Source organism: Apis mellifera, linkage group LG1, assembly GCF_003254395.2.
Source record: "Apis mellifera strain DH4 linkage group LG1, Amel_HAv3.1, whole genome shotgun sequence".
NCBI classification, from domain to species: Eukaryota; Metazoa; Arthropoda; class Insecta; order Hymenoptera; family Apidae; genus Apis; species Apis mellifera.
In genome coordinates, this window is record NC_037638.1 from 25,297,777 (window position 1) to 25,321,729 (window position 23,953).

The following is a 23,953-nucleotide window of genomic DNA, read 5'->3' on the forward strand; positions in this document are numbered from 1 at the left end:
TATTTATTTCGTATAAGCTTTATTTTATATGTGTAAATAACATTATTAAAATAACAAAATAATTTTATTGTAATTTAATCATAATAATTACTATAAAATAAAATATCTCTTTCTTACTAAGAAAGTAATTGCTTATACGTAACAAATAATGAGTATACATAATAATAATGATTAATTCGTTAAACTCGAAATTTCCTATCTTTGGTATATAGGTTAAAAAAGTCTAAGCAAACAGTTTTAAAATTTTTTTGTTCATATGATAATTTAATGAATAGTATAAAAAAAAGATAATATAATTTTTTTTACTAATTAATTTGATTATTTTTTTTTTTATTATAATTTATGATCGAGTTATATGTTTCTTTTTGTTTTTTTTTTTTTTAATATAAATTATAATTATAGATTCCTGAAAATTGAATCTTATAATTAAATCCGTTTATAATTTAACAATTATAAAACAGATTATATGTTTTCAATATTAACTATAATAATTCAATGATATATTAATTTCATTTCATTTCACATTAAAAAAAATTTGAATTTAATATTAATATTAAATACTGTTTGCTTTAAATATAAATATAACTATTTTTAATTATTTCAACTCTCTATTATCATTGGTAATTTCATTATTCGTTTTTTTTATACTACATTTTTCTTAAAAAAAAAAAAAAAAAAAATGTATTATATATTTTTGTTCATTATGTATAATATTACACAATGAATTGTATTAATTTTTATGTTGATGTAATTAATCTCTGTACATGTATACACAAAATGAAATCTAAGGTATATATTTATAATTATTTTAACATTATATGTATACATGTTAAAATATTAAATAAAAATACGTATATCAATTTGAAAAATTTTAACTACTTATTTTTAGATGTTCAAACTATTCTACGATTTAACATCAACATTATAATAAAAAAAATATGAATTTTGTTTATTCTTTTGATACTGTGATTAAAAAAAAATAGTATGTATCACAATTAACATTTGAGATAGATTATTTATCTCTGACTCACTCATTTAAAATATTAGTAACATTAGTACTAATATTTTATTAATAAAGCTTTTTCTATTATATGTTATTAATAACTGATTGCAATATCATATTGAAGTTGATTCAGTATTCAATCCTGTTATCATGTTATAGTGTTGTTGTAAACGTTTTAAATTAGCTGTTAAACAGGCATTTTCTATATATAAATCTTTTACTAATATATCAGTTTGTGCCAATCGTTCAGCCTATAAAAAATAATAAAAAAAATTAAAATTTATTTAATTATAAATTCTATATGAATGAAATTATATTATTTAAAATATAATTACATATTAAATATTAATTACATATTATAATATAAATTAATATAAAAATATTTCAAATTTTAAAAAAAGAAATTATGTACCTGTTCTGCATTTGTTTGAAATTCTATTTGAAGTCTTTCTTGTGTACTACGAAGAAGACATTGTAATTCTGATATTTCTACTTGATGTTGAGATATAATATCTGAAATAACAATTTAATATCTTAATATACACTACTATATATATATATATATAATTTAAATATTCAATAAATTATATATATATATATATATATATATATATAATTTAAATATTCAATAAATAAAAATTTCAAAAAATAAGTAAAATCAAAATAAAAAGAAATCAAAAAATTTCAAAAAATAAGTAAAATCAAAATAAAAAGAAATCAAAAAATTTTAAAAATTAGTAAAGATAAAAAAGTTTTTTAATTATTATAATTATATTTACATATAATTATTTTAGTGAAATTATAAAATAACTCACGTTGTAATACATGCTCAATGTGATATTGTTGTTGTTTAAAACATTCTTGCAATTGATGTCTTTTACGTTCTTGTGCCTGAAGTTTCATATTTAAATTCTGTAATATATTAATATTTATACAATCTACTTGTGTATCACTTCGCATGCACTGACAATTTGATGCTTTTAATTTTAATGTATTCTGTACAAAATCATATTCTGCATTGTGAACATTTTCTTCTTTTAAGATTTTTCCATTATTACCTACTATTTTCCATTGTAATTCTGGCGTTTCAACTTTAAATACATCATTAACTTTCATAGAATACTGCATTTGTAAATTACAATTGCCACTATCTATATCATCTTTTTTTAATCGTGGAATAAAATCATTTGATAAAGTTGAAGATTCTAGGATTCCATTATATTTAAATTCTTCAGATAGATTGCGAATATTATCACTACATTGAGTTAATTTTGAAACTGATTCACTGGACGGTTTAACACTGAATGAATCATTAGGAACATAATTTGATTGTGTTAATAAAAATGGAAAAATAAATTCATCTGTAACTTGTATAGACACATCAGTCATTATCGGTCGTTCTAAACACTTTATTTTTTCATGTAAATCTTTAATTTCTTTATCTTTTTGAGAAATTTCTTCTTCCATTTGTAGTTTCCATTTTTCAAATTCTTCTTCTAAATCTAAATACTGTATAAATAAAATAATGTAAGTGAGCATAATAAATAATAATTCAATTATAATTTAATGAATATTAATATAATTTTTTTGAATAATAATATTAAAAATAATATTAAAAGAAAAACTATAATAATAGAATACAAATTGTATAGAATAGAATGTAGTATATAATAGAATGCAATATATAGTAAAAATAAATAAAAATATATCTTACTTGTTGTTCTAAATTAAATTTTTCTTCAATTGGAGACAAACGTCCACCATTTTTTACTTTGTCAATTGGACTAATTAATTCTTCATATTCTGCCATTTTAGCTATAAGTTCTGAAAATTTTTCATCACTAATTTTTTGTTCTTGCTCAAAAAGTTGTCTTTCTTCTTCTAATTTAGCAGTCCAATAATCTTCACATTCTTCATATTCTATTTTAAGCATATCTAAACTTCTTTCTAATTCTGCACATTGTTCAATTAATTGTTTTTTTTCAGCAGCATGAGCTGCTTCAAGTTCTTTGAGCTTTGAGTTTAAAAGAATATTTTCAGATGATTCAGTTTTTATTAAATTTGAATTAGCTCTTGTATTAATTTCATTATTAGTTTTTGTGTTAATATAATTAATAATTGAAACATCTTTTTCTTTATTTAATTTTGGATTATCTGCATTTATATGTTCTTCTTTACGAGGAGGATAATCTCTAAGACTTAAAACTTTATTTTGCAACGAACTTTTTATATCTTGATTGAAATTATCAACATCATAATTATTATCATTACTATTGGATGTTATTATTCGTTTCATACAAACAGAATTTTTGTGTTTAGGGACAACAAAATCTCTTAAAGATTCACTCGTTCGTTCTTCACATTCTGTTTCTATTTCAGATGCAATACTTTTAACAAACTCAGCTTCTTTAAAAATTTGTGTATTTGAATAAGATTGTAATCTCATAATCATATCTGATATTTCATCTTTAAATGCACAATTGTCTAAAGTACATTTATTACTATTAATTAAATATATATTTTTTAATTGCTTTATAACTGTATCTTTAAATTGTTTTAAATCTATCACTTTACAATTTTCATCTTCATTGGAATTACTAGATAGCTATACAATAATAATAAATATATACGTTTAATATTTGTTTTTTTAAATTAAATATAAATTATTAATTATTACTTACAGATGTGGAATGTTTTAAAACTACATCTAAATCATCTTCCTCAACAAATGTTTCTTTATCTAAAAATATGTTAAATATTAATATATATAATATTAAAATATAAATGAAAGAATATTTAAATGAAAGATATATTAATTTTTTTTCTTACTTTCATTTTCATTTGACTGTGTATTCCTTGTATGAGTTATTATATGAGTACCAGAAAAATTATTCGGTCTGTTAATAATAAAATATAACAAAATTAATGTATATTATTATTTTTAATATATATTCTTATGTTTAATTTATCTTTTATTTTAAATGTTACCTTATATCTTTAGTATGACGATCATGCAATTTTAAACTTTCTATTTCTGCTGTTAATTCATCATTTTGATCTTGTAAAAGAACTGCTTCTAATTGTAATTGTTTAATACGATCTACCAAATATATAACTTCTTGTTGATGTTTCACCTCTACATTTTGCGACTAAATAAAATCACCGATTACATATGAATATAAACATAAGATTTAGATCATTTTCTTTTATTTATAATAAAATTATTTGAATACCTCATCATGCTCTGCCGCCAACATTTTTATTTGAGTTATTAATTCATTGTTTGATTGTTTAAATTTTTCAATTTGATTACGAAGATTTTCATTTTCATTTTCTAAAACTTGATTTTCTTGTAATGTACTTACAAACTTATTTCTAATCTCATGATTTTCTTTTTGTAATATTTGTATTTGATCATCTTTTGATTTCAGAATGCTAGCACTCATTTCTCGTTCAGAACTAAGTTGGTTTGATAAATCTTGTATAGTTTCAGAATGACGTTGTTCAATTTGTTTTCGTAAATTTTGAACAATCTCTTCTTGTCGAACATGTTGTTCATCAATTTCTTGAGCAAGAGTATTTGCTCGTTCATTAGCTTCTACAGCATCGATACGAAGTTTCTCTTTTTCACTATTTATATTTTCTATCATAAGGCTAAAAATATAGAAACATTTCCATTAATAAACTACATAATTTCTATATAAATTGTAATACTTACTTTAAATTATGTAATTCTTCCTGATATAATATGAGAACATCTCGTAATAACATTATATGAGATCGAATTGCAGAATAATCTAATGAATCATTAAAATTTTTTAATTCATCACATAAAGTAGATGTTAAATCTGTTAAAGAAATTTCAGATATTTTAAGACCTCCATCCGTTAATAAAGATGTATTTGTAATATTAGAAAATTTCCATGTGTCCAGAATAGTATTATTCCTTGTAAAACTATTGTTTAAAATAAGAATAAGAAATTAAATAAAAATTTTGTGAAATAATAATATTATATAAATTGAATTATACATGTTTATATTCAAAAATAATGCAGTACTTAGTTTTGCGGGAAGTATGTATATCAAAGTTTCGTTTTCTAAAATCCAATTTAGTTAGCTCTTTTGTGGAATCATTATTTTTATCTAAAGTTAATTGATCTTCCATTGCTTTATTTTGAAATATAACAAGAAATTCATCTAAATTAATCAATCCATCGCAATTTTGATCAAGTTTCTCAAAAATACACTGTGAAATCTGTAAAATAATATTTTGTGATGTAACTTATATTCATTTAATATATAAATTATATAATAAATATTAATATAATATTAATATAATAATATTATAATATTATATTATATATAATATTATAATATAGTATTAATATAATATTATATATAAATAATAATATTATATTATATATAAATAATAATATATCATATAATTATAAAATTATTATTATTATTACATATTATTATATAAAAATAATATATATAAATAATTACCTGTTTTGGAAGAGCTGGGATTCCTAAACAGTTAGATATAAAAAAGATTGTTGCAGAATCCACATTTTCTTTTAAATAAATATTTATCTTTTCCCATAAACATTTCAGTCTATTTTCATTTATTGTTACACCTAGAAATTAATAACATATATTTTATATAAATAAAAATAAATTACAAATATAGAAAGATAATGAATTATTTAAACATTATAATTACCTGTTTTTCCATTTAAAAAATCTACATTAGAATTAGAATTATTAGATGCTAAAGAATTACATTTTTTATTATCTATAATATGTGAATTTATATCATTTTGTGATTCTGTTATATTATCTTTCTCTGTTTGTATAATTGGATTTTGTGTTTTTCCTAATAAAGTTAATAAAGCAGTTCTAAACTCTTGGAATGATATAGATTGTTTTTCTTGTCCATGTTGTTGGATGCATGATTTTAATTCTTCACTTTGTTCTGCCAAATGTAATTTGTGGCATAAACTGAGCCAATTATCTTCTCGTAATTCAGTTTCTCCCTTTATTAGACAACTTTGAAACACAGCATAAAGCTGTTGTTCATAAGGATCATTATTCTGTTCATCCATGGCATCCTTTCACTGTTTTTTGATATGATATAAAATAAGGTAAATCTATAATATTAATATAATTATATAAAATTATTAAATTGTTAGATTTTAGGAAAGAAATAATATCAATATTTATAATTCAAATTCTATATAAAGTTTAGAAATTAAGATAAAATAAATTAAAGTGTATTTCTTTATTAATAATCTTCAAAATTATTAAATACTAATTTTCAATTTTTAAAATAAAATTTTATTACTATATAAAATTAATATAAAATTATATTTTTTTTTATTATTTTTAAATATATTTTCAAATAAAAATTTTCAATTTAATTTTTTTTATATTAACAAAAAAATTAATCATTTCTTTTTAAAAATAATTCATTAATTTATGTCATATATATAAAATATATGTATATAATATATGTTTATTAAATTTATTAATATAAATATTTTCAAAAATATTTTACTTTAAATTTTTTTATTAAAATGATTATTTAATCATTTATTTTTTATATGTACATACAACATTGTATATATTGTTATTAATTAAAAAGAAATAATTAATATTACAATGATTACAATAAACAAAATATTCATATTATTTTAATTACTAAATTAAATTAATTTTGTTCATTTGAATTCAGTGAAGTTTTTTTATATTAGGAAAATAAAAAAATATTTTAAACAATTAAAATATATTTAATCGAATATTATATAGGATATGTTAACCTAAAAAATATGTTTAAAATTATTAATTTCTAATATATAACAAATTAACATATTATAAGTACATATATATATTAATAATTTATAAACTATATTAATAATTAAGAAATATATATAATGTTAAATTTTTATTAGTTTTAGATTGCGTAATAAATATGTTTCAAAGTAAATTATGTTTGCAGCTAGATAACGGTATGTATAAATTTTAAAAAAGTTATTCTAATCAAAAATAAAGAAATAACAATTTAAAAATAATAAACTTTGTTGCTATGATTTTTTATTATATGAAAAACTAAACATTTAAATTATAAAATGATTATAACCTACCACTAAATTATAAGTTCGTTTCACAAATCACGCAAACATATTCTGTCTATTTATCTATATGTGTACGCATATATATATATATATATATGTATATATAACTAAATGTATATATACATACATATATGTATATGAATTTTATGTGCGCGCGTGTGTTCTGTATTTAAGTATATAAGTATGTAAATAATCATATCAAAATATATCTTATATTTATTTCGTTCTATTTTCAACTGTAATATTTACATTTTTTTTTTGAGTTTTACAGACAATTTATGAATTGTGCGCGCACATATATATATATATATATAATCACATAGTCACATAGTCATATCAAAATATATTTTATATTTATATCGTTCAATTTTCAATTATAATATTTTTTTTTTTAATTTCACAGAAAATTTAAAATTTCCCTTCTCATTCATACGAAAAAAATATATAGAATTTAAATTTATTAAATTATAATAACGAACGCTAGATGGTAGTATATTTCAAATTTAGTGATTTTATAATAAAAAATATATATATATTTCTATAAATTAATTTTTACTATTTAAATAATAATAATAATAAAATATTTATTCAAATACAATAATAATTAAATATTATTAAATTAAGTTTCTATTTAAAAATTATTATTTATCATTTATTATAAATTTTATAATAATTATTTTATAATTATTATAAAATACAATAAAAATTTAATAATAAAATAAATAAAATAAAAATTTTCTTAAAAATATTATGTTATATTCAAATATTTATAAATAACATTTTAAAATTAATGCAAGAAAATAAATAATGCAAGAAAATAAATAAATTTAGTATAAAATATTTTTCATATAAGAATAAAAGATTGCCATTTATGAAGATATTGATGAATAGAATCTTTATTTTTATAAAATCATTTTGCAACATAGAAAAGTTATTAAATAAATTAAGTATACATTTTTTTATAATAATAAAATATTCATGATAACAAAAAAGAAATATATGTACATGAAAAATTTGAAAAATTGTATTTTAATATAATTTTTATAATAATAATAATAACTTAATTTTTTTTTAAATATTAAATATATTAAATATATTATTATACATATATTTTTTTTTCTAAAATTAAAATTTTTTTTTAAATACAATTTTAATTGTTTGGACTATTTGGTTCCTCCCATGGTCGTGGTATACGAACATTTTCCCAATTATCAATGTCCAAAATCTATAATAATATTAAATTAAACATTATTATATAATTATTTAATATATTGATATAATTGCAATATTTTGTTCAATAACAATAATAATATTATTTTTATAAATAAAAGAATAAGATGTATTATCATGGATTTTCATTCAATAATACATAATATATGTTAATAAATCTTTATCTTATTATTTTAATTTTTTTTCTTATTGTTATTATTATGCATTTTAATATCTTTATTATTAATTTTTTGCTAATAATATTTAAAATAATTTTTTCTTTTTAAAAAAATAAATTATATTCTTGAATATTCAATATTTATTTTAATATAATTTAATATATACATTTTATTTAATAAACTTTTTTAAACGTTTTTTAATTAAAGTCTCACTTACCTTTATTTTTTCATATTCCTCTTCAAGAGTAGAAGATTTTTTCATTTCAATACCTTTTTTTTTCATTTCCATTTTGAAATCCTGTGATGTAACTTTTGAATATTTATATCTAGAAAAATTGAAATAAATTTTTAAAATATTATATTATTAAATATTAAAATACATACTTTAATTTTGTAAATTCTTGAATGAAGAATGAACCTCCTATAATAAGTATCATAAATGGTAAAAACTGCCGAAATAATTTTGTTTCATGAAATCGTTTCATTATAGGTTATGTACATACTGTCACAAAATTTGAATTATGAATGAAACATTATAATTTCAAATATATTAAAATTGTATATTATGATTGTAATAATTTTAATTAATTCAAATATTTCTTATTAATATTATCATTACTTTATAAATAATATTCATATAAATTTATAATTTAAATTAAATGCTTGTTTATATTTACATAATTTTATGCGTATTTTTTTTATATATATTATTTATAATTATTTCCTAAATTAATAAATATATATTATAATTAACATATTTCGAAATAATGATATTATTATATTTAAAGAGTATATAATATGAATATTAATGTTAATTAAATTAATTTAATTATTTATTTCATACTCATATTTTTATTTATTTTTATATATATGTTTTGATTTTTGTATATTAATCTAATAATTTATTTATACAATTTAATTACAAAAAAAGTTAATAATAATATAATAATTTTTTTAGTTATGACAATTACATTTTTTGTTTAGTTTTTCGATGATTCAAATTGATTTTATTTGACCAATAAAAAGTCAGCGAAATATATCGATTTATATGGATCTTTTAAGTGAGAAATGTGAAAATAATAATGATTATAATTTTATTATCTTCACTTTATATAGTTAAATAAATTTATTGATATTATTCATTCGGTAATTAAAAGTTAAAATAATTCAAACCATTATTGACTCTAAAAAAACAAAATGATTTTAGTTTTAAATTTCACTACAGGTTAAGCTGACGTATAAAGTTTTAATTTTAATTTGAAAAATATTTCTGCCAGAAATATAAGAAATTTCAAAATGAACATTTTGCCAGGAACGGCATCTCTACTTGAAGAACTTGACAGTACGTATTTATGTAACCTAAATAACGTTATAAATATTTCATTTGTTAGGTTATACCGGTATGTTATTATATTTTTACATTTAATCTTATTAAGTGCAATTTTTATAAAATTATTTTATAAAAATAATTATATTCTATATAAAAAACTATTAATATAATATAAATCGTTATTAACTTCTATTATCATATTAAAATTATATTATTTAAACTGTTCTAATCAAAATTTTATTTATAAAATTTAAAAAATTAAAATATTTTTTATAAAATTTTTCATAAATTTGTAAATTTTCAATAAAACTTAACACTTTGTTTATTTTAATATTTATTTAAAAAAAAATAAATAAAATTATTTTCATTGAGATATTATATATAATTCTTGTTTAGAAAAACTTATGGTTTTACTAAGAGATGGCAGAACATTAATTGGATATCTTAGAAGTGTTGATCAATTTGCTAATATTGTGCTCCATCGTACAATTGAAAGAATTCATGTTGGTAAAGAATATGGAGATATCCCAAGAGGCATTTTTATTGTCAGAGGAGAAAATGTTGTCCTTTTGGGGGAAATAGTAATATAATATATACAAAATATATACAAAATTATATTATTTAAAAAAAAATTTTGTTTAGTAAAACATTGTGATTATTATTATAGGACAGAGACAAAGAAAGGGATTTACCATTAACTGAAGTATCTGTTGATGATATCTTAGATGCACAAAGACGAGAACAAGAATTAAAACAAGATCAAAAGAGATTAATAAATAAAACTTTGAAGGAACGAGGTTTATCATATATTCCAGATATGGGTCATGATGATATGTTCTGACCCATATCCACATCATTAACTACTAATACTTTGTCATCCACATCTTCACATAATTCTGAAATGTGTGATTCATGTTATACATCACTATCTTTCTGATAATATTTAGTGATGATAATTTGTAAAATGTAACTATATTACATAATTGTGAAGATAAAAATAGTTATTAATTATGCCCAACAATTTCTTTATAAAACTATATTAGTACAATTGAAATTTGACTTAAGCTATCAATAATATGAAAATTTATATAGTTTACTTTTATTATATTAATCCTGTATTTATAATGTAGAAAATGTATGGACTATAATTGTATCATACTTTTAAAGATCTTTAAATTTCTGCTATATATAAATATTATATTTAAATGAAAACATTATAATTGATATATAGTCTTTATTGACTATATTAAATACATAAGTAAATATATTGATTATATTCACAGATTATATATTTCACTAGTAATCATATATTTTTCTATGATCAGTTTTAAATACTTTGTTTTATATAAAGAATTCTTGTTTGAATAATTTCCTTGTATTTTGAATTAAAAATAAAGATGAACAATTTGATTAAAAATTTGATTGAACATAAAAGATATCATGTGTAAATGTTACTTATGTATTAAATATTTAATAAATGTATAAAATATATTTTGTTAAAAATATATAAGATCATTTCATGATTTAAAATATTTTATTTAAAAAATCTAATATATTATGTAAAATTTAATTCAAATAGCACATATTTATGATAAATAATTTAATATTATCATTCTTTGGCAGTTATAGTTTTTTGTCTCCTTGTTTATATAATATTAAATATAATATTGTTTAAATGATATTGAACTTATTTAGGTTTTTTACAATATTATATTGTATTTTGCTTTTACATATCAAATATAAAGATATGTTATATATTTAAAGATATTAATAAAATATATGATTTTTAAGTTATTGTATCTTTCTTTTCATTAAGTCTATTATAGACTTAATAAAATTAATATATTATTCATAAAAATCATAAAAAATGAATATATTCATATTAAAAATTATATACAATTGCATATCATTAATAATATATATATATATATATATTAAATATATATATATATATTAAAAAATAAATGTTCTTTGTATTATCTACAAAGAAATCACATAAATATATTACAAAATATATTTTATTTTTTTTTTAATTCTATATTGTTAAAATAATGCATTTAAATATAAAATGAAATAAATGTATTTATAATCATTGCATTTAATATGAACTCATTAATTTATTTTTTTAATATATGCATTTATTAACTAATTTTAAATATAATTACAATATTTTTGTTTTTTATGCAAAAAAAGTTTATTCATATAATGAATAATTATAAATTAACAAAATATATGTGATGTATAAATTTTTAGAGCATTAAATATTACATCTTAGTACAAATTATTTACTATATAAATATTACGAATTCAAGTATATTACATATTTATGTATTAATCTACTTTTATTATAAAAGCACAAAAGTAATGGAAATCCCCAAAAATCAGTAACAATATACTTTAAAATTTTGTTCTACAAACACAATTGAGTAAATCTATCAATGTTATAGATTTTTATGTTCATTTGTTTGTCTAAAATAAAAATTATTAAAATAAGTGTATATAAAGATATAGAAGTGAACATATTAAAACTTTTATATGTTTAAATATTATTTTAATTTTTGGCATATATTGTGATTATTTCACAATCAAAATGAAGTTTCTTGAAATGTGTCTCTTATTTTTACTAAATTTAATGTTGATTCACTTAATTGCTTATGTCTAAAACCTTGTTCTTTTTGATGTATATTTTTTGATGTTTTAAATTCCACTATTGATCTTTTAGAATCATTACGTTGCAAACTAGTTGCTCGTTTTCTTGGCGAGCTCGCCATTTCGTCATTTTTTTCCAACGAATTGTTCGCACTATTCGTACTTCCAGATACGATACCAGAAGTATCAGATTCTGGTTGATTTCCATTTAAACAACATAATAAGCTTTCAGAAAGACCATCTTCATTTAAAATGTTTAAATCAGATTCTGATTGTTCAAAGTCTCCTGTACGCGATGAAAAACTGAGATCAACAGGACTAGCAGTTAATACACTTCTAGACAATAAATATTCTCTAAATGTGCTTGTTATAGACATAGTACTTTGTTGTTTGATTGCATAACAATCATCAGTAATCGATGTAACAAATTTTTGTTTTTCTGTTGTATTTTTATCTAAGTTTTCTTTATTTTCCAAGTCAATAATTTCACTGTATACAATTTCACTGTTTGTGTTATTGAGTTTTTGAGATTCTTCTAGAATTGAAGTATAATTCATTGAACTAATAATATCAATATTTGATCTATGTATGTTATTAGACATACTATATTGATTCCAACTGTTATTAATAGAAGCAAGATTACATAGATTTGATCCAGAAATCATCATTACTGGTTTTCTTGATCGTGGTGTCATCATTGTTTCCTGTAATCAATATAAAAAATTACTAATTCAAATTTATAATTATACATTATAAAATATAAATATATTAAATAATAATAAAAGTAAATAGGTGCAATAATAGAAGAAATAATATTACAAATGCATACCTGCATAGCTTTTGTCATTTTAGTAGCACTTTGTGTAATTGGACTCATGCTCTTATCATTATTAGTAATAGGAGTTAATATATAATCGTTAGTAACTAAGCTTTTACGTAATAAATTTGATGGTGTTGATGTATGTGCAACATACACATTCCAAAGTCTGTTCTTTACAACAGGAGATAAATGGACACATGCACTATCAATTTGAGATTCCAATTTTGAATGTTCCACTATTTTCTTGTTGTCTTCAATATAATTTGTAATTGATGCCATGTTTCCATGAATTGCTTTTTGTGCTATTATAGGTTCTGAATTCTGTCTAAATAATTCACTTTTACTAGTTTCATACAAAGTATTTTGGGAAGAATACATATCTGGTGGTTCACTAAGTTGTCTAGATGTTCTAATAGTATTAATTGCAGTATTATTATCTTCAAATTCCTTGCTATTAAAATCTTGTAAAGATATATTTGTATTACTTGGTTTTGAATTTATAGATTCATCAACGTATGACCCTTTATTTGATTTATGTACAGGCCAGTTATGATATTGATCATTCATTTGTTCCTTTATATTTATAAATTTCATTAATACAGCTTTTCTTTTGTCTTTGTAACTTTTTAATGTAGAAGTATTAAGACTACCAGTGCTATTACTAATATGTTTAGTGTGAAGAAAATTATCATTATTTGTATCATAGTTTTCCATACTAAGTTCATCATCTGATTTACTAAATAAAACTTTTGTTTGAAGTAATGACTTTTCTAAATTCTGTATAATAACAAACATGCATATAAAATATATTAATTATAGATTGTTATAAATATTTAACATGCATTATAAAATTAATAATGCTGTTATGAAATAAACAAATATTGATCATAGAAAATATTATATAGTATATATCTTACCGATGATAATATATTTTCTTCACTATTAGATCTAGTAATATTGCAACCTATATTAATATCAAACTTTTTATGTCCCAAAATCTTTTTCTGAAATATATGTTTTTTAATTGAATCTCCAAGACTCTTAGTTCGAAAGTGCTTAACTTGTCTTGGTGTTCCTTGACCGTTTTCCTTATTAAATTGTTTTACAAGTCTGCGTTTTTTAGCTGATTCTGGCATAGCTTGTATGTGAGCATAAAGTTGTGCTAATGCTGCCTGAGTATCTTGTGTAGAATTTGCTTTTGCTGTTAATTTATGATCCACAAAACTGAAAACTGTATGTGCTGTACCTGTTGTATCCTGTATAGATTCATTTAACTGTAATAATAAATAATTATTTAAACTATACATATAATTGTCCTATACATAATAATTGTCCTAGTTAAATTTAAGATATTATTAAAGATTTAAATAAAAAAAACTTACATCTGTATTTTTAGGACTAAGTAATTTTCTTTCTTGTTCTACCCAATATGCTCTAATATCTGTAGCTAGTTTTGGTGGAATTTCAAATAATTCATTTTCTTTTCTAATCATAAATGCAACTAAACATGATAAATTTTGAGAATTAATATGTAAAGCTTCTGGTGATAATTTTCTTGGACACATTAAATGTGGAGTAAAAAGAGTAGCAAGAGTATCACAATTCATTTTATTATTAGATTCAAAACTAGCCGTTTTATTAAGAAGATTCAAAATATATTTAAGTAAAACTCTATTTATAGATGGTAGAAGCAATAAAAGTAATTGCAAAGATCTTAATAATCTAGCATCATTCCCACTTACATCAGAGCTACATAATTCTAAAATCAAGAATAATAAATTTTAAAATAACATAATTAAAATTAATTTAGATTAATTAATTTCTTACCAGCAATTTGACAATGTGCAGGATAATGTAAATCTGATAACAACGGTTCTGGTAAATCAGCCAAAAAACCTTTTAATACTGATGCACAATCATGTACACTATATCGACCATCATTAAGATTTAATGGACTACCTTGATATAGTGCAATTTTTAAATCTTGTTGTCTTGTCAATTTACCAGTACGTCGAAATATACCTTCTTGAATAATATCTTTAAATTTAGATATAAAAAAAAAAAAATTATTTAAATTTTATTAATAATTATTATAATTTTATAATATAAATTTTTATAATAAATTTTTACTTACTTTGTTCTTTAGATAAATATTCTATTAACTGTTTCACTTGATTTATTCCATCTTCAGATAAACTAGCACCTTCAATTCCTTTTTGTAAATTAATTGTCGATTTAGGTTTTTTTGAAAAACTTAAGAGACCCCATTTTTTTAATTTCGTCTTTTCATTGATACAGTCACTGCTATAATATAGTAATTTTACAATTTATAAAATATATTTTATTTTGACAAATAATATGCAATTTATAATATCAATATTTAAATTCAAATTTAAATAATTTAAATAATAATTCATCTTACTCTTCGGTATTAAGGTCTAATTCAAAAGATAAATGCATTTTGACGAGAGTGTGAAATTGTTCTGGATTGACTTTTCGCATTCTAAAAGCCAATTTACCATCCACACCATCGTTAAAATCTTCCATTGTTAATTCCATAATAACGATAATTTAAACACGTTTTGACATTTTTGAATTATTATATACACATTTGTTACCGTTTTGTTAACGGCGGTTATTTTCATTCTGAATGATTTCTGTTTTGATGTAAAATATTTATGCACCCATTATAAATTATCTTTTATAAAATAATTGGTTAATGTGAGAAATAAAACATAATGCATTAATATTTTCATTCATTCGTAGTTTTCTTAAATACGTATTCAACCAATATTCAATTATCCGGATTTACACAAAGTAATAACGGTTTTATAGTAACACAATACTAAATCTTATTCTTAGCACCATCTGGTGGTGATATTGTACAAAATGTGTAACGTGAAAAAAGATGAACAATTTAATTAATTAATTTGGATTTTTAGAAATTTTTTTTGTATATTTAAATTCTGATGTATAAAAAAGTAGTTATTTTGAATAATTAAATAAAGGAAACAAAAAGATTAATAAGAAATCGATATCATCTTTCGAACATATTTGTAGAATAAATATAAAGAAGAAAAGCAAATGAATAAGGATAGATATAGGATAGAAATGTTAAAATCAGCGCCATCTTCAAAGTTTCATAAATGAAACAGAAAAAAAATAGTAGAAGAAGGATAAAGATAGGATAAGAATTGACTAGCAATGCTATCTCTCGAGTGCCAAAGATATCTTTTTTTCAAAATAAAATAAAATAAAATTTAAGAGATGGCAATGATATTCAATTCTTACTCTAAATCTTGGTTTTAAAGAAAAAAATTTTTGAGAGATGTCGTTGTTACTCAATTCTTAATATATTTCTATTTTCCTCTCATTGTTTTCTGTCCTTTTTTTTTTCTATGTTATATTTGTAATAAGATAATACTGATTTTTATATTTTTACTCTCTGTCTTCCTTATTTAAGCTATTTGCTTTCCTTGTCCATATTTATTCTTGGTTCGTGACCATAAAGAATGGCACGTCTATTAAATATATCTTTTATTATTTTTTTTTCAAACAACTTACATTGTCTTAATTTTGTAAAAAATATAGATATTGCATTCTTAACTTAAAATGTATGAAAATTTTTTAAAATACTTCGATATATTGTACGTGAATATTTTAATACGAATCATTCATAATACAACTCATAATATGAATATTTATAATATTTATAAATAATTATAATATTTAATATATTATAAAAATATAGGGCACTAATAATTAAATTTTAAAAAAAAAATTATATTTTTATATATTCATATTTTATTTTCAAAATATATAATATAAATAAATATATAATATAAATATTCCTGAAAGAACATGATAGAATGTCAAAATGTTTATTAAAATAGTTTATTTTGTAATATTTTATATATATTTTATATATACATATATTTGATAAAATCTTTTGTGTTCAATTTTTTTATTCATAAAAATTTAAAATTTAAAAATTTAGGTAAAAAAATAATTTGTAACATGTATATACAATAAAAATATAAATATAATCAAATATTCAATGATTCTAAATGTATCATAAATACTAATGTAATTACCAATAAAATTTTTTTATGTTATAAATTATCTATTTCCATTGCTGGATTATCATAAGATCTCTTTGATTCTATGTTTTCCTTTTCATTTTCTTGTGCCCATTTTTGTTTCTCACCAGATGCATATAAACCATATATTACAGCTCCTATTAAATAAATTGCACCAGCAATGATAAAAACTATTCTCCATTCTTCAGGACTCTGTAAAAACATTTTTTTATTATTAAAGTTTTTAGTTTAATTAAAGATAAATATTTTACAATTAAAACTTACTTTGTTTTGAACAATATATCCAGTAATAATAGGACTTACAACTCCAGGTAATGTGGCAAAAGTATTTCCTATTCCCATAAGCACACTTGCATGCTTAGGAGCAATATCTAAATGATTTACTCTATAATAAAAACAATTTATAAAATATGAATTATGTATAAAAAATTTTTTTTCTCTTTTGATAATAATATTTTTTATATAATAAATAATAAATAATAATATTTTTTCTTATCTCTTATTTATTTTTCTTCTATATTTATATTTTTATATAAAATTTAAAAAAAATTACCCAAAACCGGACCATGCAAAGCCACCAAGACCAACAGCTATAGTAATAGAAATAACAACCCCTGCTGTTGTTGAAATGAAACCTGTACAGGTCATAAATATAGTTTGAAATAAAAAAGCCCCGCAATTGAATAATTTACGCACCTGAAATATAAGTATGATAATATTTTCTTTTACATTTTCATTGTATAAAAAATGAAATTGAACAAAATTTGAAAACAATAAACTAATGTAATCATTTTAGAATATTTTTAATATTAATAAGAAAAAAAAAAGTTTTAAAATTTTAAATATTTAATAACCGACCTGTGTAGTCGTTAAAATTTTTTTCACTCTTAAATAATCTGCTAAATGTCCAGAAAATTGAACGACGAAAGTCATAGCTAAATATGGTAATGCAGATAAAAATCCAGTTTTGTCCAATTTAAAATCAAGTACATCTAAAAATAAATTATTTAAATATAATTTATATTATTGAATATGCTCATTTAATTAATTATTTTATTAAATATCAACTAACCATTCATAAATGTTGGTAACTGAGTAAGCATAGTATAGAAACCCCAATTTTCGCTAAAATGAGCTACGATAATTGCCCAAACTGGTGGAGATGTAAGCATAGCTTTCCATGGATGTTTAATTTTCTATGAAAGAGTTATAAAAATTATTGGTAATAATTTATAAAAATGAAAAACTAAAAAACAATATACGTGTAATTTTTGAAAAAAAATTATTTAAATTTTTTAATTTTTTATGAAAAGTAAAATTGATAATAAAAATAAAAATTAATAATATTGTAATTAATTTTTTTTAACATTTACTTCTTCTTTCAAATTTCCAAGACTATTTTTAATATATTCAAGTTCAGCTTTTGAAATAGATTTATCGTCCTCTGGTCTATCTTTGATGACTATCCACCAATAAAAAAACCAAATAAGACCAGCTCCTCCAAAACCATAAAAAACAGAAGGCCAACCAAGATATTCAGTCATCAATCCGGCAACTGGCATGGCAAATACAGTTCCAAAGAAACTTCCGGAGAATGTAATGGTTGCTAATTTTGATCTTTCCAATGGAGGTGCCCATTGTGCCCATATTGCATGTATACAAGGATATGTTACACCCTGAATTCAAATTATTACCTTCTATGATATATGTACCTATTTTATAACATATTAAATATACATATCTTTGAAAGAAATTTCATAATTATTCTAATTTTTTAAAATAATAATTATGGATTTATTTATTAAATAAAATAATTTAAATAATTAAAAATATCGTCTACCTCACAAATTCCTTCTATAATTCGCAAAGCGAGCAAAATGTAAACGCTCACTTTAACTAAAGGTGGTGTGATAATTGTAAGAAAAGCAGTAATTGCAATTCCAAAACCAAAAACTTTTTTCCCGCCAATACGCGTGCTAAGCAATCCTCCAAGTAATTGAGTACTTATATATCCATAGAAAAAAGAACTTAAAACTAGTCCTTGTGTTTTTGAATCCCAGTCGAATTCTTTTTCCTGTAAATAACATGCTAAATGCATTTTAAAGTTAAAATTTGTTATCTATTATATCTATTATATATTTTTTTAAAACTTTCAAAAATTTATGATAAATCATAAATAATTTATTGAATATAACACATACAAAATATGATAACACAGCATTAAAAGATAAGAGATAAGAAAAATTTTTCATTTTAATTCTTTGCATTAATATATTGCTATTAATCCATTAACTTACTGAATTTATGATGATAACATAAATGTTACAATCTGTTATCAAATTTTTGTTAATTTATTTATCTTTATTTTTATAATATTCCCAATATAATGACATATATAAATACTACGTAACATAATTTTGATAAAATTTCAAATTTAAAATTTTTATATTGTAGTAAAACAATAAAATAATAATAATAAGTAAATTATATATATCTTATAATTATAATAAAAACAAAAAAAAATTTGTAAGAAATAATAACAAAAATTTGATCTTAAACCAATTAAAATTTAATTCAAACTTACAAAATATTCATTTCCATTTTTATCAATTTTGCGAACTTCCGCAGTCATCGCAACGATGGCTACACTTAAATTTACTCGAAGAATATAAGACGTAAAACATCCGAGAAATGTTAATATTGCGACTACATATCTTCTTTTTTTCCAAAATTTCCAGGAAGATACAAGTTCATCTTCATATTTAACGCTAAAAAATTATCAATATTATAAATGTTAATATCTCGCATTAAATAAATATAATTTCTATAATTTTTTAAACAATAAAAATTTTTCTTAAATAAAAAAATATTTTTTAAATTAATTATTATTATTTAAATATAAAACATTATATATTAATATATTTATACATTTGAGTTCTTTGAATAAACAAAGATAAACAAAAATAATTCATCAATTTTATTGCAACAAGTAATTTGAGTAATTTGTAATACTCACGTTCCATAGTCAGTATCTTTACCAGATTCAATCGAGGATTTTTTTCTTTCCATCGTTTCCTGAAAGATTACTGATTTTAAGTGAAATTTAGAGGAATCTAATAAATTATGACAAAGTTATAAAAGAATTATGATACGTATCTCTATTTACATTACTTACAAACCAGATAAAATCTTAAAAATGAAGTATGGATATAAGTCTATGTAATAATGTGTTTTTAATAAAATATTATCAAGGTTAAGATAAGATTTTTTTAATTATATTTTTCATATTAAAAAAATTTATTATGAATATAATAATTAATTTTTTATTTTTCAATTTATTACAATATATTACAATTTATTACGAACATTGTATAATAAATAATAAATAAATAAAGTAATACATAGATAGAATTAAAATAATACATATAATTATATGTATTATATAAATTTTAGCTATTAAAATCGAAAAAAAGATTACTATTATCAATGACCTATATATTTGTATTACGTATGTATTTACAAATAGCATACTTCGAAAGTAGAAAGTTCCGCACTAAACGGACAATATACAGAGAAAACGATGCAAATCAATTTATGTTTGTTTCACCAGAAATATAATAAAAAAAAAAAAAATGTTTAAATTTTAAATGAAATAACAAGAATTGTAATAAATAATATTTTTGTTTGTTCAAAATTAAAAACGAATTATTATTAAAAAATGAATCAATCATTTTATCATTTGTAATTTCAAATTCATTTTTCCTTTTCATTTGCATAAGAGACAAAAGAATAGAAACCATATTGCAGTGTCGTGCATATTAATTGAAAATATCGTAATAAATTCAAATTATTTTAACAATTATAATTCAAACAATTATCGTGTTTTTATATTTTACGATACCTCATTTGAATAGAAAATTAATTTTTCAAGTACACTGATATCTATAAGCATTCTATTGATATATTCACAAAGCTTTTACACAATAAATATTACCGACAACCTGTTACGCAAAGCAACAATTGTGATAACGTATATGTATTTCCGTCAATGTAGTCAAATTTAGCAGTTAAGTAATTTTTAACATTTTATCACATTTGAGATAAATATATTCTTTAAAACATATTATGTATTAATATTATATTACACACCTGCATGTAGATTATATATTTGAAGAATTTAAGAATATATCCGTTATTTTTTTTTTTTTTTTATTTAAAATAATATCAGATATTAAATTATAAAAACACGTATTCATAATTCAAATTAAAGTTTCTATTATTATCGTTCTATTATTAGATGAAAAGATGAAAATTTTTGCAAATTACAAATAAAATTTACAATAACTATTTTAAACATATTTTCTAATTTTGTGCGATTAAAAAATAATTGATATAATTACATTTTTTTTTATTAATACTATATTTAAAAAATTATATTAAAAATCGATAATAATATATATTAATATTACTATAATTTTATTTAATTTTATTTTGATTTAAATTCGATTTATTTATTAATTTTACGTTATATTTTATTAATTTTTACACTATATTTGATATAATAGTTATCCATACATGATAGATTATGTTTTAGTATGTTTATTAAATTTTGTACAATTTATTTATAAATGATAAGTTGAAAATTTAAAAATATCAATGAAATGTATTCGTGATCTAATCATGATGTAAATGATAGAACTATACTTGCATCTGTAGATTATTGATCGTACTTCATTCCTACATTCACTTTCATTTTCTACATTCCATTCTATTTCAATACTTTAAAAAATTATTGGATATGCGTTTACATAAAATTTATCGATAACAAGGAATAATTGAATATTTATTAATTCATTTAATCTTTATTTAGATTATATATATATATGTATGTGTATATATTATAAGTGATTGAAATCTTATGATATAAATATAAACAAATGTTAATAAAAAAATTTTTCTTTATTATATGACATATAAGACTTTATTTTTATTTTTTAAAAAAAGTATTTTGCTCGATTAAAATATTGATTTGACAAATGATTTTATTACGTTATATAAAATTAATTTAATGTATTTATTACCGGAATTCAATTAGATTACTGGAATTGATTATGGATCATAAATTTAAAATTCTTTCTCAATTAGAATATTTTCCAAATTATAAAGAAATTTAAAAAATTTTTTATTATTTATTTAAAATAATAATGAAGAAAAATAGAAATAAATAAATCTTATTAGAATATTTGAAATTTTTAAATTTTATAAGAAAATTTGATAGAATTAAATAATAATATTACTGTATTATAAACTAGAGTTCATTAAATCATAATTGTTATAATTAATATTTTATTACAAATACATTTGCATATTGTATAATCATATGTTTTCCAAGTAATTTAGAGAATCTCAATATCACGAGGAGCAAAAGAAATTTCATGAATTATAAACTAAAGTGAATCATATTGCATATCTACATGTCAAGTTGTACTATCGTAGTTAATGAATTATGCATTGTAGTAGTATGGTAATTCATAAAAATAATTTTTATTAGACAATTTACATATAAATATAGATATTCATAGCATTAAAATTTAAATATTTTAATATAATAATATATTTTTCGTTATTCAAATATAAAATATATTATAATTTTTTTTATTATATAAAATATACATTGAAATTTTCTAAAATAATTTATTAAATCATTCGATATCTTTATATAAACATTTATATATGTATATAATATCATTACAATATCTGTAGAAAGTCTCAAGGAAATCCAGTTCATGAAAGAGAACAGTACAACGGGACATTTAATTAATAAAAAAATCGAAATGGCATTTGATTAAAGATAATCTAAAACCGGATATGTAAAAGTTGATTGAATATTTTTCAAATTTTAATTTAATAGTTTTATTTAAAAATTTACTTATCGTAATTTTGCTAATATTAATCTTAATTTAATATAACTTTATAAATAAACTTTTCTAAGATTTTTATTAATAACTATTTAAAAATATATTTATAATAATTTTTTTTTATATATAATTATATATAATATTTTATTCTTTAAATATTATAAAATGTTATATTGAATTTTTAAATAATTTTATCTATTTCTATATCTATTTTAATAATTTTATCTAATTATAAAAAATTAATATCGAATTAATAATCATTTAATTTCAAAAAAATAATACTTTCTTCTCATTATATGTAAATTAAATTTATTTTCATATTTAAATTATAATTATTTACTTACTGTTATTAATCTTTCTAAATAAATCCATAAACGTCACAAAAATTTCACTTATCACTTATTTACAAATTTACAATATAAAAAAAATAAAAATCATATTATCATATAATTATAATATTAGTAAAAAATTACAAAATATGTTTGTAACATTACTTAAGAACTAATAAGAAATTCCGCAATGGTACACGTTAAATGACCATAAGCTGTTTGAAATAAACGGAAATGTTAAGTAGGTAAGTAGTGAACTGTACAGGTAAAGTTGAACATATA

General features: G+C 19.7%; 5 protein-coding genes across 7 annotated transcripts; 1 reads left to right on the forward strand and 4 right to left on the reverse strand.

The window, feature by feature from the left end:
- Positions 1-750: 750 nt before the first annotated feature.
- LOC412745 (blastoderm-specific protein 25D) lies at positions 751-7,246 on the reverse strand. The gene is made up of 13 exons (XM_026443045.1): positions 7,147-7,246; positions 5,727-6,153; positions 5,510-5,640; positions 5,062-5,258; positions 4,722-4,958; positions 4,237-4,657; positions 3,992-4,152; positions 3,833-3,900; positions 3,685-3,743; positions 2,718-3,608; positions 1,819-2,512; positions 1,416-1,516; positions 751-1,254 (listed from the first exon to the last, which is right to left on the reverse strand). Exons 2-13 carry the CDS (start codon positions 6,106-6,108, stop codon positions 1,117-1,119), a joined length of 3,480 nt encoding a protein of 1,159 aa, XP_026298830.1. The 5' UTR covers positions 6,109-6,153; positions 7,147-7,246; the 3' UTR covers positions 751-1,116.
- Positions 7,247-8,257: 1,011 nt separating this feature from the next.
- LOC726259 (cytochrome c oxidase assembly protein COX16 homolog, mitochondrial) lies at positions 8,258-9,070 on the reverse strand. Its single transcript, XM_026445202.1, has 3 exons — positions 8,910-9,070; positions 8,743-8,851; positions 8,258-8,362 (listed from the first exon to the last, which is right to left on the reverse strand). Exons 1-3 carry the CDS (start codon positions 9,008-9,010, stop codon positions 8,288-8,290), a joined length of 285 nt encoding a protein of 94 aa, XP_026300987.1. The 5' UTR covers positions 9,011-9,070; the 3' UTR covers positions 8,258-8,287.
- A 491-nt stretch (positions 9,071-9,561) lies between these two features.
- LOC552260 (U6 snRNA-associated Sm-like protein LSm1) lies at positions 9,562-10,876 on the forward strand. The gene is made up of 4 exons (XM_006571633.2): positions 9,562-9,671; positions 9,751-9,867; positions 10,252-10,436; positions 10,523-10,876. Exons 2-4 carry the CDS (start codon positions 9,822-9,824, stop codon positions 10,694-10,696), a joined length of 405 nt encoding a protein of 134 aa, XP_006571696.1. The 5' UTR covers positions 9,562-9,671; positions 9,751-9,821; the 3' UTR covers positions 10,697-10,876.
- A 1,095-nt stretch (positions 10,877-11,971) lies between these two features.
- Positions 11,972-16,173, reverse strand: LOC413855 (rho GTPase-activating protein 24). The gene is made up of 7 exons (XM_006571634.3): positions 15,747-16,173; positions 15,459-15,628; positions 15,152-15,361; positions 14,707-15,083; positions 14,242-14,598; positions 13,334-14,101; positions 11,972-13,208 (listed from the first exon to the last, which is right to left on the reverse strand). Exons 1-7 carry the CDS (start codon positions 15,881-15,883, stop codon positions 12,441-12,443), a joined length of 2,787 nt encoding a protein of 928 aa, XP_006571697.2. The 5' UTR covers positions 15,884-16,173; the 3' UTR covers positions 11,972-12,440.
- Positions 16,174-17,207: 1,034 nt separating this feature from the next.
- On the reverse strand, positions 17,208-23,952 carry LOC412220 (vesicular glutamate transporter 2.2). 3 transcript variants are annotated; one of them, XM_006571635.3, is made up of 10 exons: positions 23,687-23,952; positions 20,441-20,510; positions 20,009-20,192; positions 19,265-19,498; positions 18,798-19,100; positions 18,497-18,620; positions 18,283-18,416; positions 17,978-18,120; positions 17,689-17,809; positions 17,208-17,616 (listed from the first exon to the last, which is right to left on the reverse strand). In XM_006571635.3, exons 1-10 carry the CDS (start codon positions 23,712-23,714, stop codon positions 17,437-17,439), a joined length of 1,521 nt encoding a protein of 506 aa, XP_006571698.1. In that variant the 5' UTR covers positions 23,715-23,952; the 3' UTR covers positions 17,208-17,436. The 3 variants fall into 3 exon arrangements, with proteins under 3 accessions (XP_006571698.1, XP_395682.4, XP_016773387.1); XM_395682.7 differs by having other exon boundaries at positions 20,441-20,499; positions 23,687-23,950; XM_016917898.2 differs by lacking the exon at positions 23,687-23,952 and adding an exon at positions 21,326-21,401 and having other exon boundaries at positions 20,441-20,499.
- Position 23,953: the final 1 nt, after the last annotated feature.

What these genes read in the sequence shown, in the direction of transcription:
- LOC412745 (XM_026443045.1), bottom strand. Translation starts at nt 6,108, where the DNA reads ATGGATGAACAGAATAATGATCCTTATGAACAACAGCTTTATGCTGTG. An exon ending in ACAGTCAAATGAAAATGAAA is followed by an intron (nt 3,744 to 3,832) that starts GTAAGAAAAAAA and finishes ACATATTTTTAG; the next exon opens with ATAAAGAAACATTTGTTGAG. An exon ending in AATTTAATTTAGAACAACAA is followed by an intron (nt 2,513 to 2,717) that starts GTAAGATATATT and finishes TTATTTATACAG; the next exon opens with TATTTAGATTTAGAAGAAGA.
- LOC726259 (XM_026445202.1), bottom strand. Translation starts at nt 9,010, where the DNA reads ATGAAACGATTTCATGAAACAAAATTATTTCGGCAGTTTTTACCATTT. An exon ending in CAAGAATTTACAAAATTAAA is followed by an intron (nt 8,852 to 8,909) that starts GTATGTATTTTA and finishes CAATTTTTCTAG; the next exon opens with ATATAAATATTCAAAAGTTA. An exon ending in AGGAATATGAAAAAATAAAG is followed by an intron (nt 8,363 to 8,742) that starts GTAAGTGAGACT and finishes ATATTATTATAG; the next exon opens with ATTTTGGACATTGATAATTG.
- LOC552260 (XM_006571633.2), top strand. Translation starts at nt 9,822, where the DNA reads ATGAACATTTTGCCAGGAACGGCATCTCTACTTGAAGAACTTGACA. An exon ending in TCTACTTGAAGAACTTGACA is followed by an intron (nt 9,868 to 10,251) that starts GTACGTATTTAT and finishes ATTCTTGTTTAG; the next exon opens with AAAAACTTATGGTTTTACTA. An exon ending in TTGTCCTTTTGGGGGAAATA is followed by an intron (nt 10,437 to 10,522) that starts GTAATATAATAT and finishes TTATTATTATAG; the next exon opens with GACAGAGACAAAGAAAGGGA.
- LOC413855 (XM_006571634.3), bottom strand. Translation starts at nt 15,883, where the DNA reads ATGGAATTAACAATGGAAGATTTTAACGATGGTGTGGATGGTAAATTG. An exon ending in TGCACATTGTCAAATTGCTG is followed by an intron (nt 15,084 to 15,151) that starts GTAAGAAATTAA and finishes TCTTGATTTTAG; the next exon opens with AATTATGTAGCTCTGATGTA. An exon ending in TTAGTCCTAAAAATACAGAT is followed by an intron (nt 14,599 to 14,706) that starts GTAAGTTTTTTT and finishes TTATTATTACAG; the next exon opens with TTAAATGAATCTATACAGGA.
- LOC412220 (XM_016917898.2), bottom strand. Translation starts at nt 21,376, where the DNA reads ATGCTTATAGATATCAGTGTACTTGAAAAATTAATTTTCTATTCAAAT. An exon ending in TAATTTTCTATTCAAATGAG is followed by an intron (nt 20,500 to 21,325) that starts GTATCGTAAAAT and finishes GTAATCTTTCAG; the next exon opens with GAAACGATGGAAAGAAAAAA. An exon ending in TTTGCATGGTCCGGTTTTGG is followed by an intron (nt 17,810 to 17,977) that starts GTAATTTTTTTT and finishes TTTTTATTATAG; the next exon opens with AGTAAATCATTTAGATATTG.